We start from the raw sequence: 20,566 nt of genomic DNA, 5'->3' as shown, positions 1-20,566 counted from the left end.
TCTAACAAGTAGGTAACAGGTTACAGTTGTTGCGACTATTCATAAGATGTCACCACATTATAAGGTTGTTTATTAGGCATTAAGCATGCATTGTAATGCATTAAGAATACCCTTATGACGCATTATAAATGCAGGCTTCAACCGGTGTTAAAAATACATTATATTTTTAAAAGTTATAACCACATATATTGTTTAGATTATCAGATTATACATCACATTATAAAGTTGTTATAAGGCATTATGCATGTTTTATAATGCACTAGGAATACCAATATAATGTATTGTAAATACAGGCTTCATGTTAACCTACTTTCTACTCAGAGGATTTTTTTTAAAGCAGCAAAATTGACCTTTAAACTAGTAAATTCCACCTCTTTGCTATTACTGTGTGAACTTTTCTTCACTTATGTAATTGAAATTTTTTAGCAAATGCAAGAGAAACTCTGCTCCACAGGAGGGCGAACATGTACAAAACCTCTAGCATGAGTTTGAAGTCCTTGAAAGGTACTTTGAGTTCTTTTAGCTCTACCTGGGCTAGGGCATGATTGCATCTAAACTTTATTAAAAGCAGCCAATGCACAAAAGTAAAACATGTACCAAAACACAATGTAGTAATTGTTTATTTCCCGCAGCTTTTAGAAACCATATACAAAGCAACATACCCATCATCTCTATTCTGAAAGTCCATTTACAGCCTATTGCATTAATATTGGTCTAAGTTCAAACCCTGCATTAGAGGGCAGTAAAGACAGAAAGAACAATGAAGCAAAACTATGAATGACATTGCAAACATCAAAGAGGAATCACCAGTTTTGCCATATTTTCACATCCTTGTCAAATACAAATCGACAAGTTGACTAAATGCTTAAAGATTCATTTTTTAAAGACTGGATGATATTTTTACGTGAAAGATGAGAAAAATGCAATCATATCCTGTACTTCGCCACACTCTTCTCCCGCTGGTCAGCTCGAGACAGTCCCATTGGTCCTCTTTCATCCTTAAAAGATGCATTTTCGAAGTGCAACCATAGCTCATGTATAAAATACGGAGTCCTTTTCATTGCATCCCCCAAAACCGGGCAATATGGGAATGACTAAACTCATTTATATGAGTAAAAAAAAAAAAAAAAAGAGCAAATACAAACAAATCAAAACAACATTAATACAAAAAGAGTCAAACAGTGCTGGGGTGCAACATGAATAGAAATCTCAGTTAGATGTGTAACAGCACTGCAAAGAACAAGAAACATCGAAGGCAGATAGTGACAAAAAAAAAAACCCTGCATCAGGGTCAGAAACTCAGAAAATGTGCGTCTGCCGCTTCGGGCAAAAGCTTTTAAGTGCCACATCACCAGTTGAGAAATCTTTAGCACCCATTCGCTGTTCTGCTGTGAATTAAGGAAGATCATTCAGGTCTTATTTAATCTTCTGAGGGGCAGAGAATCAGCCAGTCACTCCTAACTTTTGAGAATGGGCACTCAGAATGATATTGGGTTTATTTGAATTGGTCACTTTGATAAATGCCAGCACAGCTGGAAGCGTCCTTGTGCACAGATAGCCCTTCTAACATCTTTCGTGATCACTGTCAGTCACTGGAGGACAGGGGGGGGGACGGGGTTAAGTCTCCGGTGTGACAGTGAAATTTAGGATACACTAACACAGGCATAACCTTGAAAAACCAGCACATGAATCGCCAGATCCACTGCATGATTCCTCACAGGTCAGTCTGGGTTGGAGAGCGTGTTCTCTGAACACTTCTCGAATTGCCCGTGGATCTGAGAATAGAGAAGCCGTGTAATGTAAAACGACAGTGAAATTAATCTGTGATCTCAGGGCTTCGTGTTGCCCAAGTACTTTTGTAAGCTTCCTAATCACTCGGTCCCGTTTCAGGCATTGCAGCCTGTAGTTCGACTGTGGATCTGAGAGCGGGGGTCCAAACGGCTTGGGTGGGGGGTGGGGGGATAGGGGATGGGGCTTGTTCGGAGAGAGACCGCCATGAGCTCCATTGCCACCCGCTCAAACCATGAAGGAATTCTGATTCTTCAGTTTGTCAAGTTCTTTGATCTGCTGTCTCAGAAACAGAATCCTGTACACAAGCAAAGAAAAAAGTAATTCACCGAACGCCATTTAGATACGCATTGTCGATAATTTGATCTAAATCAGAGTTACAGACCTCTGCTCTCTCAATGTGGCCTGGATTTCACATACTCGCACTAAAGAGCGAAGGTTTTTCAGCTCGGTGCAGATCTCTGACATGTAGAGGGTTCCCATATTGTGGATATCCTCACGCATCCGTGACGCCTGGGTGAGAGAGAGAGAGAGAGAGAGAGAGAGAGAGAGAGAGAGAGAGAGAGAGAGAGAGAGAGAGAGAGAGAGAGAGAGAGAGAGAGAGAGAGAGAGAGAGAGAGAGAGAGAGAGAGAGAGAGAGAGAGAGAGAGAGAGAGAGAGAGAGAGAAACCTCATTAGTTAGAGAAGTGAAGTTTGATCTGTAGAAGATGGATAAACAGTTGAAGAGACGAAGGCATGTTCACACCTGCTTCTCCACATGTTCTGCAGGCCAGCCTTGAACATGCTTGATGAGACTTTCATCAAAGTGCAATGCTAGAGAGGGAGTGAAAGTGCTTTGGGTTCGAGAGCTGCTGCCTAAAGCGGGAACGCTGATGCCCGCGCTGCCATTAGAGCTCGACAAGCCCTCTTGGCTGCTAGAAAACAAAAGAAACATTCATTCAAATAATAGAACTAGAATTTAAGTAGTATAATAATTACAGCAAAAAAGTATTATTATTAAAGTATTTTATGTATTAAAGTCATATCACCACTAAAATGACAAAGAAATGGCATATACATGCGACTATGCGTTTAAATGCGTATATCAGTGGCGTAGGATATATGGTGACCCCCTCCGTAGAAATGTCATTTCGCGATCCTGGCGAGAAGGTGCGGCGTTATCTCGGATTATTACACGGCTCTGTGGAATACTTGATTCTGATTGGTCAATAGCGCCATCCAGCGGTATGTTATTCCCAAATAACAACCTCTTAAAGCTGCAGTAGGGAGTTTTGAGAAAACGTTGACTTAGCCTGAAAATTTGAACAAGTACAACTTACAGGTCCCACCCCCTTGCTCTCTGCTGCGCTACAGCCCTCCCTCCACAGCTCGTCCTCCACAGCGGAGCCTGTCGTGAACGCGCAGGCTAGTAAACAGGGCCACCGATAACAGCGGATAAAAAGTTATATGGCACATTCACTAATAGGGACTAAACGTCAACAATATGCTTTACATTGACTATGGCCTGCCCATACTTTGACTACAAACTTGGTCCTCAAATCATTATGTATTTTGCAATACATGTAACTTTATAACGTTGCACTCTTTCTATAAGTTATAAATAGCTAGTAAGATAACGTTATATAACGGTAACTAACGTTACAGTATGTAAGTAATTATTCTAGCGATATATAATGCTAGATAAGGTGTGCTAGTACATTATTTCAGCAACATGACAAGCCAGTGAATTAGCAGGTTTCAATTGTTGCTTAGCAGAGTGCGTGACATTGTATCTACATGTTATGCGGCTAGAGTTTTGACACCGAGTCAATGGGCTCTGTTTAATCCTTTCTTTTTCGCTTGTTTATCGTCATCGGTCTTTTTCCTTTTACCTCTTTGTTTTATGAGCAGGTGTCACTCGAGAATTGGCAGTTTAGGTTGTTTCTCCGTCATAAGCACAGCTGCAGCACGCCGGCAATCTTGAGTTTGAGCGACGGCTCGCGCTGTGCAAGAGAGGGGTGTGATCAGCGCATACACGAGAGTGATTGACACTGCTAAGACATTCCTCCTGGCTCTGATTGGTTGTTTCTGACCGGAAGCGTGTATTTCTTGCAAATGGCAATATGACCACTGGAAGGAGCCAGAGGAGCTTGATTTTTACACAGATTATCTGTCTCATATTCTACATAATGACAGTTTTAGCAAATACATTTTTTCAAAAGTTACCTACAGCAGCTTTAAAGCAGATAACGCAGGCTCATCCGGCTCACTGAATTCAGCAGTGCTTTACGCCTGCTAGGAACGGTTTCTCTTCGTGGACGTTTTGCGTTTGGTGAGTTAATAAAGTATTAAAACTTAATATTTTGTGTACAGTTATTTAATTATGCCATCCAGTATCGTGGACTCGCTCTCGTTTCATACAAACGCAGCTGCTGCCATTTTGTGACTTTTGTTTTGTACACTGTTTGATTATGAGACACAAACAGGCACGTTTTAAAACAGTTGAATCTGAAATCAATATATCTTATCCCCATAATTATTTATGTGGGATAATTATTAAATGCCGTGTAATACGTGGTATGACTGTATACCGTATAACTTAAATGTCTGTCTAGTTTGGACTTGACATAATAATTTGATACACTCTTTTTGAAGATCCTCGTTAATTGTAAACAGGCGCTTCTCTGACATCGCTGCGTCTGAATTAATCTCCTCCGCGCTCTAATATCCCGCCTTCACTAACTGCAAGTTAATCGATTACGAATTGTGTTTGTTTTGTTCTCCAAAATATACTATGATGAGATTGGCTACCTTTGATTATTAGGCTATTCTCGCGTGACAGAAGACTACTCGCTTTTATGATCACCTAGCAAAGGCAATTTAGGAAAGAAGGAAACATGACTTTTTCGTTAGTCAGGACACTAAAATCAGAGCTGAAATACGGGACTGTCCCGTGGAAAATGGGACGTCTGTTCATCTTATATATTTATATAATATACACGCGTGTGTATAGATGGGTTTTATTTATATAAAAGCCATTTCTTTGTAATTGTAACAAACATACATACATTCATTTGGTTGCACTTCCACACTGAACTGGTAGATGGTGCTGTAAGACAACATCTGATAGGCTGCTTCTACATTGCCAACAAACAAAAGAGAAGTTCCCACTGAGAGATCCGTACATTTGCCTGTGTAGACGGGGATCACTGAATTCCAGAGGTTTGTCAGAGCTGACGGACTGCTGGGACGTTGATCCTTGTCTCTGAATTGATGAACTTACCTGAATTTGAAGAACAACAAAGAGATCAGAGAATCTGAACAGAGATGTCAACTAAATAATGGCAAATGTACTGCTGTAGGTTTATATGTATAACTCTATAAAATGTATAAACGTCACTGAATAGATAAGAAATATCAAGTGGCATTTATTTAAAAGAATGATAGCAAAAGCCCATTTTAAACAAAACATGATAAAATATGAGTGTTTTGGGCCCTTTTATTTCCCAAGGGATGATTTATATTGAAAATAACATTTTTCTTCTTTTTTTTTTAATTATTATTAAATGAAGATCACATTAAAGGAGTTAAAATATTTAAAAAATGCCTTTTCTATAGACATTGATTTGTTTTACCCTTGTCCAAGACCCAGATTTGCAACCTTAAAATACACAAATCCATCATAAAAATGCAGGATTTTTTTCCACAACTTTTTACTTTCACATTTTTTTACACAAATATATGTACTTCTGTACTATCTGGCTCGTTACTTTAGGTTGAAAAAGAGAAATAATATTGATCATGCCACTAAATACAGATTAAAACTAATGTAAAACAGAAAACACAACCCCACATTGGTGTATCATTTCCTGGATATCAAGCACCACAGATGTAGGCTAGTCTATGAAGCTACCCGAATAGTTTTTTCTATGTACACTGTTTTTTCCACAAAGTTTCCAAAACTCATTTGTTTGACCTTCCCAAGGCTGACGAGAGAGGTTAAAATTGATTTTAAACACTGCTCCTGAACATTATAACTCCAACATGTATTAGAGAACTTAATACATAAACAATTGCTATTAAGGCAAAGGGCCCATAGAAGAATGGCTAATGTTATGGATGAGACAGGGAGTTAGCGATGTCGACATGACTGAGAATTGAGATATTCCTGATCACCCATGGCCATTTATGAGGGAGATGTTCAAAATGATTGGCGTCAAAAAGGATTCCTGGTGAATGCGCTGCAAATTGTGTCAACCTAAAAGCATTAGAGTATTAAATTAAGTTTCCATCTGAAACCTGACAGGTTTAGTCAGATAATTTCCATATGCTGTAGAACCGGTAAACCAGGTGAAGTGTAAATTATGCTTTAAATATTTTCTTTCTGTTTGCATGTCAATACGATTTTCAACATAGGGTTAGACATCATAATAATTTTGAGTTGTTTCCAAGGACAAGAGGTGGAATCATGGAGGAGTTTATTTTCGTCAGCTTAGTCTTTACTCTGCTTGTGGTTGTTCAGTACATTCATTAGCTAAAAAAATTTGAAATGCAAGTTCTTTTATATTAATGTATTAATATGATGTGAGGTCCAGTTACCAGCGTGACACTAAAACAGGTAGTAATGGCTACTTTATACCAGGTACATGTCAGAGCCCATACTACTTTACTTCAGTACTTCAACTTTAACCAGTCTTTTTAAACATGAGTATCTGTACTTCTAACTTGATGGTTTTATATTTTGTTATCTAATGCACACTCAGTCAAATTTCATTCTTAAAGGGGTCCTATTGTGCCCTTTTACGAAGTCTTGATTTTGTTTTTGGGGTGTACTAGAATGTCTTTATGCTTGATCGTTTAAAAAACACATTATTTTTCACATATTTTACATTATTACAGCAACTCCCTCCCCACTCTATCTCGAAAACGCAGAATTCGATGAAGCCCCTTAGCGCGTGTTCGGGAAATGTCCCACCCCTCTAGGGCTGGGCGATAAAACGATAACGATAATTATCGCGATATAATTTTTCTCGATAAAACGATATTAAGAGGTCGATAAATGTTCGATAATGTTTATGCGCCAAAAGCGGAACGAAACTCATTTGAACCGCGCGCGCCTCACGGACCGTTTATCCGCTCGGCTCAAAGTCCAAACGGCAGCGCGAGCGGGAGCTCACTAGACTAGAGCAGAGCAGACGCGTTTACTCTGATCGTCTCGCTCACGAGATCCAGTGAGAGAAGCGCTTGAGTTCAGCGAAAAACACAAATGTTTAAAGGCATATGAAACACCGCTGACAAACAGGAGAAACACTGCGCGCAACGATACAGTCAGAATGTGAATTGATACTGAATCCATTTAGCCTACCATGGATTTACTGTAAGGTTAGCCTAGTAATATTAACTGCACCATGAAATGTGGGATATACATATTGAATTGTATAATATTATTAATGTAGACAATGTATTAAATGACTAATGGAATATAATTATAGTATTTAATAATGTATTTAACTGTTAGGCTACTGTTTTTCATACAAATACCATAGAAATCATAAAGTTACATTTTGCCATGATAGTGAGGTGCTATAGGTTAGGCTTTGCCTGGTTTTATCTGTGGTTATCATGATCTAAATGCATGATACTGGATGACCAATGGTTAATTTTAATAAAACTCAAACAGTCAGAATATTACATTTTACCAAATTAAACAGATGTTACTGTTTTTGTTAATGAACATAAATTTAAAAGAGTAGTATTAGCTTGAGTTAGGATGCAGATTTACTGTCAACTCACTGTCAAATATGCATTTCGAGACAAAACATGTAATTTGAATATTGCAGCCTGCACTGCAAACTGCTAAAGAAATATTTTTATATTCAGATATTAATTTTGTTAAGGAAAAATTACAAATATTTGAATGTTCTACCTCAGATTTGTGAAATGTTCACCTGTTTGGCAAGTGTTTGTCATGATATGTTCTGGCAATAAAGAGTTAAAACCACAATTAACGCTCTGGTTTATACAACTTTCACTTAGGAGCAAAAATCTGCCTTTAAACTTGAAAGAAATAAAGATTTGACATTTATCGTGATAATTATCGATATCGACTGATATAAAAAAAATATCGTGATAATTTTTTTGGGCCATATCGCCCAGCCCTACACCCCTCCATAACTGCGAGTTCTTCTCTAGTGTAAATATTACAGATGGCGTCAATTTCAAACCAATTTAAGCCCGATTCAGACCCTGACAATGTTAACGAACAAGAGGATAGTGCAGAATGGATTTCATGCACAGACTTTGCAAGCTTGGATTTTACAGGACGTTTCAAAGTGGTATGGTTTTTGTAATTTCCTTAAACATTATAGATACGATGTTATCCACCATTTAATTGTGATATGTCAGAAAACTGGTAATACAAACAGTAATCGATCACAAAACCATGTTTCATTTTCCCAAGGAGCGGTGAACCGTTTTACAAAAGCGAGAGCTTACAAAAGCAACAAAACAAGCTGTTCTCCGTTCTCCGATACATGTTGGGGTTATAATATTCAGGAACAGTGTTTAAAATCAATTTTAACCACTCTCGTCAGCCTTAGGAAGGTCAAACAAATGAGTTTTGGAAACTTTGTGGAAAAAACAGTAAATCTTTGACATTGCGAGAGCACTGTATTCTCTAATGCACCTTAACCAGGCCTCGTCCCTTTTTTGTGTATTCTGTGGACGGGGATTACTTAAATGAGGAACATTATGACTTCATAAGAATCGGAAGAACACATTGTAGTCCAAACGAGTTGCTTGTTGTAGTTCTTGGAAAAATGAATTCTGTTAAATAAAATATCTCCCTTTGGAGTGGACTTTGAGCTTTGTAACCTTGTAGATCTTTTTTATGCTCAAACAGCAACCTTACACTAACTAAAGTTGAAAAAGTGGAAAAGCATAATAGGACCCCTTTAAATTAAGGGTGGCTTAAAGGAGCTGTATGTAAGAAATGTTTTTCAATTAATCATAAAATGGCCCTGGTGTGTCTCTAGACATTAAGAAATCATGTTAATTTCAAATACTTATATCACTGACAACAGTAGTACGGCCACGATATTGTCATTTAAAAAGTGAAGTTGCAGCCCTCAACTCATGTTGATGTTGTCATTTTGTGTTTTGGCCTGAAGCCCCACCCTCCACCTATCTACCAATCACGAAGTCAGTAGTGTTTAGGCATCCGGGTTGCCAGCTCTGCTCTAGTTGAAAGCTCCTTGTAGCAGCCTATGTTCCTGCTGGATCCTGCAGCCTATCTGGCAACCTCGAGTCAGGGGGGAGGGGGAGGGGATGCACCGCTCTACAGTAATTTGAAAGTGATTGCAGTACCAGTTTTGTCCACAATCTTGCATACAGCTCCTTTAAGTGTCCAAACACTTTCTGATGCCAGTTTATAAAATAACTAACAGCTACTGACCTTTGGTTGTGAAGAGAGAGATGCGCAGCTGAGCAGGGGTTTAGAGACAGCGTTGGTCTGAGGCGTGCTGACTCTAGGAGACACGTATGACCTCGGTGAAGAGGCATCTGATGCTAATGACATGGGTGACTGACCGGACTGTTGAGCTGTTCATTAGAAACACCGTTATAGACATGGAATCCAGTAAATAATCTTACACAACTACACTGTACATACAAATAGCAACATGATAGCTGGTGTGAGAACAAAAGGACTTTTTAAAATGTGTCCATCTGCCAGTTTTGGATTGCTATAACATAAATATACTGAATCCTAAATGAACATTCTTAAAAAATAAAAAATAAAGTTTTATTCTACACCAAAGTCTGAGTTTTTAAAAAAAGTGTCTTAAAGGGCTAGAAAACCCCAAAAAGGAAAATTCTGTCATTAAATACTCAACTTCATGTCGTTCCAAACCTGTAAGACTTTCGTTCATCTTCGGAATACAAATTATGATCTTTTTAATGAAATCAGAGCTTTCCATCCCTCCATTGACAGTGTACGCAACTACCACTTTCAAGACTCAGAAAGGTAGTAAAGGCATCATAAAAGTATTCCATGTGACTATTTACCACTTTATTTACAAAATATTAATCTCCAATGCGAGTTCATGAGAGCACCTTGACGAATGCATGTTGTGTTGACGTGAGAGCAGACGTTGTTGTGTGAATATGTTATGTTTTTTGCCCAGACTAAGAACTTGCTTCGCTTCATAAAATTGAGGTTAAAACACTGGAGACACATGGATTACTTTAATGATGTCCTTACTACCTTTCTGGGGCTTGAAAATTGTAGTTGCGTAGACTGTCAATGAAGGGACAGAAAGCTCTCTGATTTCATCAAAAAAGATCTTCATTTGTTTTCCCGAAGATGAACAAATCTCTTTACAGGTTTGGAACGACATGAGGGTGACTAATGACAGAATTTGTATTGTTGGGTGAACTAACCCTTTAAAGAATTGTTCAGCATGTTCTTGTCCATAGTCTTGGGTGTGTATGAACGATGAACACAGCTTAAACACTGGTTTAACACAGTGTTGTAAAATTAAATATGTTCACATAGTTCCATTACAAAAAAATGGATTAGTTGCACTGCAGCACAACATCAGTTAGGGGAAGTGTGAAGGGTGACTGGGACTTCAGCCGTACCTTGTGTGGAAAGCTGAGCAGCTTGGGAAAGCAGAGTAGTGACGTTGAAAGCGGACGGTCCGGCAGTGAGAAGCTTATGAAGCATAGACTGTAAGGAAGCTTGTGTGACAGCGGCTGTGAGGACTTGGAGGAAGACAAAGACAGAAAAAGACATACGTACAGTCAAAGCAGTCCTAGACACTGAAAGCAATCTGAAAAAGGCTCTAGCCTTTCGGCTTATGGTGTTTTCACCATGTGGAGAGAAGATGCCGTATATTGTGCAAAAAGCAGTTGTCAAGGTGTCAAAATGGTTAAAGCACAACTTTTCTAGCAGTTTGGATGAAGGCCAATAAGTATTAATTGCTACAGGAAAGTGCATTTGTACAGATCTTTCTTATTTGCTTTCAAAGTATACAAAAAAATCATGTCACAGGTTTTAAGATTTCACTTATGAATGTATTCCTACTGGTCTCCTACTGGTTCAGGTGGGTTTGATATCAGTAAACTTGCAGAGACAACTCAAGAGAATGCACCAAACTGGTCATTCAAGAATACATCAAGGAAACAGCCCTGCAAAGTTTAGCTTTAAACCCTTAACCCAGCAAATCAAGTCATTCAGGCGTATTTGAAAACTACAGGTATGTGTTGGAACAGGGTTGAGAGACTAAACTCTGCAGGATTGTGGTCCTCCAGGAACTGAGTTTGACACCCATGGCCTAGAGAGCATTTCTTCCTGATCAAGGGCAGATCGTACTCTTCCTCCCTTGAGCAACAGATGTCCAGTTGTCTAGTCAATAGGGTAAGGTAAAAATATAGATAGATTTTTTTCAATGAAATGCAGTCTTTATTTGAACAATCCCTATATTGATTCTTAAAATTCCAAGATTGAATTTTTACTGTACCGTATATAACTATACCCAACTGAGTAAGATCAAACTTAATCAAAAGAGGAATTGAATGGAATCAGGAGCTTGTGAATCAGAACTAAATTTGAAAATCCGTACCCAGCCCTACCTCTGAATAATAACGCTCGGATCACATTTGATCAATAGGAAATTTAGACAAGATTAGAGAGAAGAATGACAGTGTAAGCAGCATGAAAAGTAACAGGATCAGAAAAAAAAAAAGTCAAGATCTGATATTTTGACTTTAAAGGAACACTCCGACTTTTTGGGACTTTAGCCTATTCACCTTATCCCCCAGAGTTAGATAAGTCCATACATACCTTTTTCATCTCCATGCGTGCTATAAGTCTGTTTGACGCACCCACCGCTAGCCTAGCTTAGCACAAAGACTGGATGTAAATGGTTGCAGCTAGCATACTAATCCAAATAAGTGACAAAATAGCGCAAACATTTTCCTATTTACATGTTGTGATTTGTATAGTCACAGAGTGTACAAAAAACTACGTCACATGAGACACAGACATATTTTAACAGTATAAATACTGGGAACTATATTCTCTGAAGGCGAAGCACTGCTACTTGGGCGGAGTAATAACCGCAGCACCTGAGACGCGCCGTGGTGAGGAGCAGAGAGTTCGTTCAGAGTTTGGGTACGGTACGTCTCAGGTGCTGCGGTTATTACTCCGCCCAAGTAGCAGTGCTTCGCCTTCAGAGAATAATGTTCCAGTATTTATACTGTTAAAATATGTCTGTGTCTCATGTGACGTAGTTTTTTGTACACTCTGTGACTATACAAATCACAACATGTAAATAGGAAAATGTTTGCGTTATTTTGTCACTTATTTGGATTAGTATGCTAGCTGCAACCATTTACATCCAGTCTTTGTGCTAAGCTAGGCTAGCGGTGGGTGCGTCAGATAGAGTTACAGCACGCACGGAGATGAAAAAGGTATGTATGGACTTATCTAACTCTGGGGGATAAGGTGAATAGGCTAAAGTCCCAAAAAGTCGGAGTGTTCCTTTAAAGAGATTTAAAGAGTTTATTTTTACAGGCGCAAGATGACGATTGGGGTAATTCTGTAGGAGTGTATCTCATAGAAAATAATAATAATCTTAAAATTACTTTTTTACTCTGAACACGGAGTACAAACCATTCGTTTAGTGCCAAACTAATTTGGGAAAACCAGAAAAATGTGAAAAACAGTAGACACCACGCAATGACGTAGTAATTTAATGTTCATATATTTTAAAGCACTGAACCGCTATCAGATCATGATTAATTCAATTCTAAGCATTTTAAATCGATTATTGACCGAAATCAACGATTCAAAAATACAAGTTTCAAAATGGATGCATCTGCATCGTCAAGATTTGTAATCGATGCAATGAGAAAACGAGTAAATCGCTACACCCCTATAAAATATCTATTTCATTTCCAAGCGTATTCGCTCAATAAAAACAAGTTAACATAGCACTTAACGATTAATACCTTCATTAATTTTGCCCATGTCCACATTGCTGTGGTTCATCTGCAGGGTGGCCTGCAGCGCAGGCAGAAGCTGTCGGAGGAGTGCTGGATCCTGAAGCAGAGTGGAGGCTGAAGCCTGCAGGGCAGGAGACACAGGCACTGTGGAGGACGAGGACGAGCTGGACGTGCTGGAGGGGTTAATGGACAAAGGCTGAGAATAACCAGAGTTTGACGATGGCTTCTCCGCTAAAGTAGATTCTGGGGAAAGAAAGGGATTTTTCAAAAACAAAACACGTGTTCAGAACCATTGAAACCCTCAGCAAACCTTCTATCAAAATAATACAACTTTAAGGAACCAAATGTGTTTCTGTTACTTACTTGTACTACTGAGGGCACTTGTGGCACTGGCCTGCATCGCCTCTTGTCTGTAGTCTCTGTCTTTAGGAAAGCTGTTAACCGCATTCTTGGCACCTTCTCTCTGCCTCTGTTCTCTGTTCACACAGGAAGTCTGGCGTCAGTTGGTGGCTGAAGAGGAGTAGAGGCAGTTACAGGGGATCTAAAGCAACTCACCTTTCCAGCCAATCTTTAGGCTTCTCCCACTGAGAGACCTCTGTCCTGCAGTTATAGTAGTACTTCTTCCCAGATGAACTGATATGCTCTGACCAGTCATCTGCTGGCTCACGGGGCTGAAAGAGACAGGAAATATGTTGATGTATCAAGAAGGACAGAGCAGGGAAATCTGTCATTTGAGAGCGCACTGGGAATAGAGATGAGATTCACAATGATTTATTAGTGAGGTCAGCTCCTTAGTCTTTTTTTTCCCCTTCTTTTTGTGGCCCCTTCACCATGTTTAACAATGTCTGTAAAATGTTTGAATTAGAATAACATTTATAATTGTATAACTCTGCTGTGAATGAGTACATTTAGTTATACATTGGCATATAAACAGAACAACCAGTAAAGAGACTGATTTAAGTGTCCCACACACTAAAGTATACATCACAGAAGTCTCGCGTAAGCCAGGCCTTCAGACTGACGGCAGAAAGTCTGGACTACATCACAGCTTTAATTGGAAAAAGGTCCGCCCAAGAGTCTGACCGACATGTAAAGCAACCAATCACAGTTCGTTTTGTTCCACGTCATGTTTAGGGGTGTGAAAATGTAAAGTCGATGTCCCTGCGATAACAGACCGGCGTGCATCTAATAAATTATTCATTCAAGAACATTTTGCAAGTTTACTGCAACAATGGTGCCCTGAACTTCACATACTTTTGGAAATCCAGCGTTTAGTTGATCCTGATAAGCGCTCATTGTCTCAGTTGTAAATATGACGGCTTTCTTCTTCCATGAGGGGGTTTGGTGTCACGACAGCTTTGTTTCCAGGCGGACCGATAAAGAACGCGACACGCGCGTCTCCTGGAAATCCTGTAGAATTCAACCAATCAGAAGACGACTTTGAAACTTCCGAAGTGTTTTCCCATTTTGTGAGCATTATGCATCAGCCAGCGATCCATGGGCGTGACGTCTGAGGCCGAGACTAATGTCACAATAACAATTCTTGGTTTATTTGGGATCAGACATAAGAGAAAAATTCAGTTAGGGAGTTAGTTATGAACTTAGTAATAGCTCTAAACAATTCACAAGAGAGTTTTTGTGAGGTGAACCTTTTTGACTCAAAAAGAAACAAGTCATTTGTTCCCGAATTGGACATCACGCCTCATTAAGTTTAAATTGTTGAGTGCTGGAAACTGGTGCACACTCTAAAGATGTAATTACTTAACGGCACCTCATATATGATGGTATCAGACAAAACATCATGGGGGATGCAGTTTCCCAACACTTTTGGGCCAATGACAACTGGATTTATTTTGAGAGGACTGTGACAGTGTTGTTGTCTAAGGGCTGCAACAACTAATTGATGATAATCTATAATAAAAATTATCAACAACAAATGTGACAGAGCTGCTGCAGGAAAAGTGCAAGACCCAAGGTATCCTAAACATGAAAATGCTTTATATTAAGCGCATAGCCTATGGTTTAACGGGGCTCGTCCTGCCAGATGCTGTGATAGACGCGGGTGCCGTTTAATGCATTTAATACAAGTTTTGCCCAGCGCATACCTTACATTTTATGTTTATTTCCTTATGTAAATGTTCAAAAGTCATGCGAGTATTTCCATTTTCCACAAAGGCTTATCCTGACAGAAAGCACAACTCCATTAAACTTCACTTTCAGACTTTTAACGAACAACGGTGCACTAATGCATGTCAAACTGATGGAGCACAATATAATATGAGTGCAATAATAATGACTAAAATATACAATTCCCTATGTTATATATGCATTTTGTTGGACATTTAAATAATACATGGAACACAAGTAGTAAATGTATATATCCAGTGATAAGTGAAATATGTGCGTGCTTTTTGCACATAATGTACAGCATAGCCTACAAAGATGCATTCTTCGGTTTGCAAACTGTTTGTTGGCAGCTTTTTAAATCAAATTACTAACGTTTTTAAAGACCTAGTTAACTGATTAATCAATTATCAAAGTAAAGTACCCTAATTAAAAGGTTACATCGTTTTTATTGAATATCTGTTCGCTCTCTTGCAGGGCTGTGCTCCTACCGCTAACAGACACATCTGATCTGTGTTTGGGTGAGATGGCCCTAAACCAGCTTAATTATACAGGGCTTCCTTAACACCGACTAGTTGATCACACAATCCACTGGCTAAACAACTTACCATCTCTGAAGTTCTGTTTGGATGAGGGTGAGAACTGGATGCATGATGAGAGTTTTCTTGCGGAGAAGAACTGACACCTGAAACATAATTGAGACGATCAGAAACAAACTAGCATGCATGTCTTTGCAGAATATAATTCACTGAAACAAAACAGTTCTCTGAATATCCATTTAACACATTGGACTGTTAGTATAGGCTTGAGTTGACAGTCCTGTGGCTGAGACATGTCCTTATTTTAATGTCTTAATCATTTTCAGACCTTGTGTTTTTTTTGTTTTGTTTTTACATTTTTGTCCAATTGATAAAAAAAAAAAAAAGTAATTTTATGCCACATCACCAATATCTGAAAATAACCCAAGTTGAAAGTGTGGTATAAACATCTGCAACAGACAACATCTGTAACTTCCTATTAGAGAAAGGACCAATATCCTCTGATGAGTCGAGATCATACGAAAACAGTACTGTGCATCTGCTGCAGACAAATGAATGTGGCAACAACAGGAAGTAAAACAGTGTAAAGGGAGCACAACTCCTGTGGTGCTTGAATTACAAAAATCTGCCAAGCAAATCCATTCCATGAATATGTAACGCCTATTATCAATATCAGTTTTCTCAAATGACTTCATGCCTAAAATGTTTTTCAACTTTATTGTATAACATGTCCATTTTCAAGAGTAATTATGCAGAATTCTGAAATGCAAGACTGCAAATTAGGGATTCACAATATAATGTATTATAGGACTTATTTATACAATATTGTGTTACTTCTTAAAGTAACTTGCATTATTAGTTACTTATTGCAAAGTAATGCGTTACATTCATTTTGCATTACTTTTTCTCATCTGGGCTGCGCTTAATTTGCTTATTTTTTGTTAAAAAAAAACAAAGTAAAAATTTTAGCAAATGTTCAGGCCCTTTCACACCAAACGTGAAATGAATAAACCCCAAGCGTGAAGGAAATGCAATGAGCAATAATAGCAAAAAATCCACCACAAATGTGATGTTTAACTAAAGACATTTTTGTTTATTATGATTGAAATGAAATGGATCAAAGGCATTGGTTAATAAAGTGAGATTAAATACATAAAGTATATTTGTGCTATTTTACATTTAATTATTGCAGCTTTGCATAATATTCTGAGTTTGCATTTCAGTTTTTATTCATTTTGAGAAATACTGAATTTGTGCAAGTGAGATGAGTATATGCATGCTCACATTTAGTCTTGAACTAAAATGCCCATCTTGTTTACAAACTCACAACGCCTCTGCAATTTCTCACGGTTTCTCTCAACATGTGGACAGGAGAGGTGTCAATCAATAAATGGGAAAGCAAAGTAACTTGCATTTACTTATTTCGAAGCATCTTTAATCTGGTTTGTTGAAAATAGTGTGTAAAACAGACAGTTCCGCTAACTAAAATATCTGTTTCTGTCGATGGATACATTAGAACAGCGATAATCAAAAAAAAACTTGAACAAAACGGTTACTCTTTGTAAACTTTGTTCAATGCAAATGCTGTATGCTCGAAAATGTCCAGTCATTTACGCAGTCATCATCACCCGGGTGTTTAGCACAGGTGAGACCTGAACACGTTGCTATCAGAGTTTAAACTAAACTCATTTAAGCGGTGCCAATTTAAACATTCAAGAGACACGCTGTGAGAAGATTCGTGTGTGTGTGTGTGCGTGCAAATCTTGAGCACGCTTGAAATGGACAAATTCACACAAAAATTATGTCAACATGTCCGTCTTAATGAGTATCCTAGCAGACACAGTCTGTTATGCCTAAAGTGCATTATACGGCCGAGAAATCAACGCATGTGTACAGTATCAGTGTACTGAATATGTGCATTATGTCTTAAAGTGACAGCAGCCTAATATTCCTGATGTCTGTGTTTTTAATGTTAATCAAACAACAAGACAAGGAAATCACTCACAGCTCTGGATTGAATAGCTACATTTGATTACTTTATTCAATTTCTGTACCTGAAAACTAATGTTAGACCTACCTGAAAAACCTAAAAAGCACCGTTTCTTTTATTAGTATCTTTGCTCTATTGTATTTATTTGTGCTGTTGCTTGTAGTTAAGAGTATTTATTCTTACTTTCTTTATTTTTATTTGACATAGCACATACCGAACCGTACCGAAAGCATTGCGCTGGAAGTAAGGCTGGAATGACTGACTACTTTTTTCAAGCAGTTCAGAATCGCTTCTTTCTTTTGGGAGACAATAACTCCATCTATTGTGGACTTTGAAGCTTTGCAGACCTTTTACATTCACAAACATATTACACACTGCATGAAAGTTAATACCCGAAAAAGTACACTTTAATAGGCACTTTAAGCTTATAATAAGCACTAACTGATAACTGTAAATTATGTTTCCCAATATAACCCACTAATAAACTGGATTTTAAGGTTCTGGGGAATTAAGAACAACATGTAAATGACATTAACCATTTGCATGTTGAACCTCTTCTCGCTCATGTTCTTACCACTGTCCCTCTCACGGGGCCGGTGAACGTGGAGTGCTTTCGTTTGACTGTGCCCGGTTCCGTCACTGTGCTTGTTGTCGGGACTGTCTGATCGCCGCAGCATTTTAGTTGGTGGCGTGGAGTCTGACGAGTCTCGCATCTTGTCATGGCGATGGTCATTTGCAGAGTGACTCTTTGACTGATATTTGACAGGCTGCAAAATATAATGCATAAAGAAGAGAAGGACTACAGACAACTTGTTCACAAAGACACCTGAACGTTTACTCTTGAGGATAAAAGCAGGTGTAGATGATTTCAATCTTATAAAATATCTAAATGACCTTTTGGAAATTATTTTACTACAAATGCTGTGAAAGAAACCCTAGTGCTTTTGAACAAAATATGATGTTGTTCATTAACCAAAACTAGACAGGGAACCAGATGATCTGCACTCTTATCTGTGTTTTTAGGCTCACCAAGTCAATTCACAATAAAAATGTAATACTATATCTGATAAGACCTTAAAGTAAATAAGAATTATGAGCTATTATCTAGTGGTTGTGAAACCAGTAATTAGGTTAGCTGACTACAAAACAAGCTACGAGACGTAAGCTCTCTAACCACACAATTTATAAGCTATAATAGACGAGTTAATATATAGATTAATTTTCCAAATACAGATAAATGAACCCGATAACCTATAAAGTATGACGTGTAATGTATATCATAGTTTTAGTTAGCAAGCAGGAACTAGGCCTGCGAGCATTAGTGTTATGCTAAAGCCGGCTAATCCAATTTTGACACTATTTCGGCTTCTGTGCCAAATATACAACTACTTTCATGGACAAAATACTTCTCTGTGTACCTGGTAGGCTTGAGGATCTCTTCGATCATTACACCTGTGAAAGACAAAAAAAGTTAATGTAGTCAGAAGCGCGCTCTGCTAGCCAGCTAAAATGCTAACGTAGAGAGATAAAAAACAACTTGCTATCAGAGGTATATATAAAAAACTACTTTGAATACATTTCTTCAAACGTGATATGCAGTTATTTCAGGCTTAAAAAATTAGCTGAAGGATTTAAACTGGAGGTAAATGTTTGTTTACCCATCATTGAGTCTGGATGGATTCGTTGCATGCATTACCATTAATGCTGCAATGATGTGGAAGTGAAGTGTTACTACTGAACCAGTTCTGTTGAACTACAGCTCTCTTTACTGCTGCTGTCTGCAAACACACACTGTTATGAAGGTAAAGTAGCTCTGCTGCAGTGCTGCTTCGCTATTCGGGAAAGAGCTGACGGTCCATCTCTTCGTTTTGCTCGCGACTGCGCCCTGCAAGTGCACGAGCAGATCAGCACGCGACGTGCACGAGCAGATGACTGCAAAAACTGTGCTCGCGGACCGACAAACGGAAAATATTTGCTATCCTATTTAAATAAAACTTAACAAAATTAAAACTATTTATGCAAGTAAAAAATTAAATTAAATTAAGCAACGTTCGGCAGGTTTATGTTTTTTTAATTTTTCCGCCGCCTAGGCTCCAAGATTCAATAACGTTAGTTAGAGGATACAATGTATCTATACAGAGTTTGACGCCATTCCAGTAGTATAGGACTTCCTGATACAAGCAAACTTAGTACGCTTTACTAACGAGGAGGATAAAGCGCATTTGATGTAGTTTTCCTCTTAACCTCTAGATGGCGCAAAAACTCAACGCAGCACTTTCCTGAACATCCGCGTCCGGCAATGTCGCATGTCGATTGAGCTGATCTAATATGCTTTTTTAGAATGTTACAGATTTATGTTGCAGATGATAATCCTTCAAATTATCAAATATATTGTGAAACAAATATGAAGGTAATGATTTTCAGTTTTGTACTTGTATATACTTGTTTTCAATAAATGAAGAAAATGTAAAAGTATATTTGGGGTAAAAACAAAAAGCGCCCCTACTGTCAGGGTAAGGCATTGCTGACTTTTCTAGTTATTGACATGAGACTCAGAAGATTAATATTGTTTATCAAGTTGAGTATCACCTTAGAGATAATCACAATATTTATAGACTAATGAAATCATCATATTTAAAAAATACCACATTAATATAAAGTCTATTTCTTAAATAGGCTAAATATCTAATTTATTGTTATTAACGTAAAGCCATATTAAATGATCTCATTCGATGTGTGTTTTTTTTTTTTTAATGTTCTACATTTTCAAAATGAGCATTTTAATGAAGTGCATTGAATAAAATAAAATAATTGTATTTGTCAAAACTTTGTTTAAGTGATTGTTTTGAACAAGTATTAATTAAGATATTTTGCAAAACATTTTACTTTAGCTATAGTATTTGTACCGGGGGCCTTTTAGGCTATACCCCATATGTTGGTTAGCCTTTTACCACCTCATATATTTATTTGATACATTTATTTATATATTTAATTATAAAAAAAAAAAAAATTCTGCAGTTATACAAGTCTATGGGAGTATTGAAAAGCTAATTTTCCTTAAGGTGCCTTTAGCCAGTAGCGGGCTTTGCCATGTTTCACTCATAGACTGTAAAAAATAGGTTTCACTCCTTTCACTTGA

General features: G+C 38.0%; 1 protein-coding gene across 4 annotated transcripts; it reads right to left on the bottom strand.

Annotated features, from left to right (window-relative positions):
• Positions 1–604: 604 nt before the first annotated feature.
• Positions 605–19,336, bottom strand: wacb (WW domain containing adaptor with coiled-coil b). 4 transcript variants are annotated; one of them, XM_056264688.1, is made up of 13 exons: positions 19,086–19,336; positions 18,846–18,879; positions 18,002–18,194; positions 15,507–15,583; positions 13,330–13,445; positions 13,138–13,250; positions 12,781–13,017; positions 10,408–10,530; positions 9,221–9,366; positions 4,953–5,050; positions 2,534–2,702; positions 2,174–2,301; positions 605–2,086 (listed from the first exon to the last, which is right to left on the bottom strand). In XM_056264688.1, the coding sequence occupies exons 1-13, from the start codon at positions 19,124–19,126 to the stop codon at positions 2,017–2,019; spliced, it is 1,545 nt and encodes a 514-aa protein (XP_056120663.1). In that variant the 5' UTR covers positions 19,127–19,336; the 3' UTR covers positions 605–2,016. The 4 variants fall into 4 exon arrangements, with proteins under 4 accessions (XP_056120663.1, XP_056120672.1, XP_056120679.1 ...); XM_056264697.1 differs by having other exon boundaries at positions 2,534–2,699; XM_056264704.1 differs by having other exon boundaries at positions 19,124–19,336.
• Between the last annotated feature and the right edge of the window lie 1,230 nt (positions 19,337–20,566).

Source organism: Rhinichthys klamathensis, unplaced genomic scaffold (assembly GCF_029890125.1).
Source record: "Rhinichthys klamathensis goyatoka isolate OS25496 unplaced genomic scaffold, OSU_Roscu_1.1 h1tg000011l_1, whole genome shotgun sequence".
NCBI lineage: Eukaryota > Metazoa > Chordata > Actinopteri > Cypriniformes > Leuciscidae > Rhinichthys > Rhinichthys klamathensis.
The sequence above is the reverse complement of the archived record's forward strand: the minus strand, read 5'-3'. Positions and strand labels throughout refer to the sequence as shown.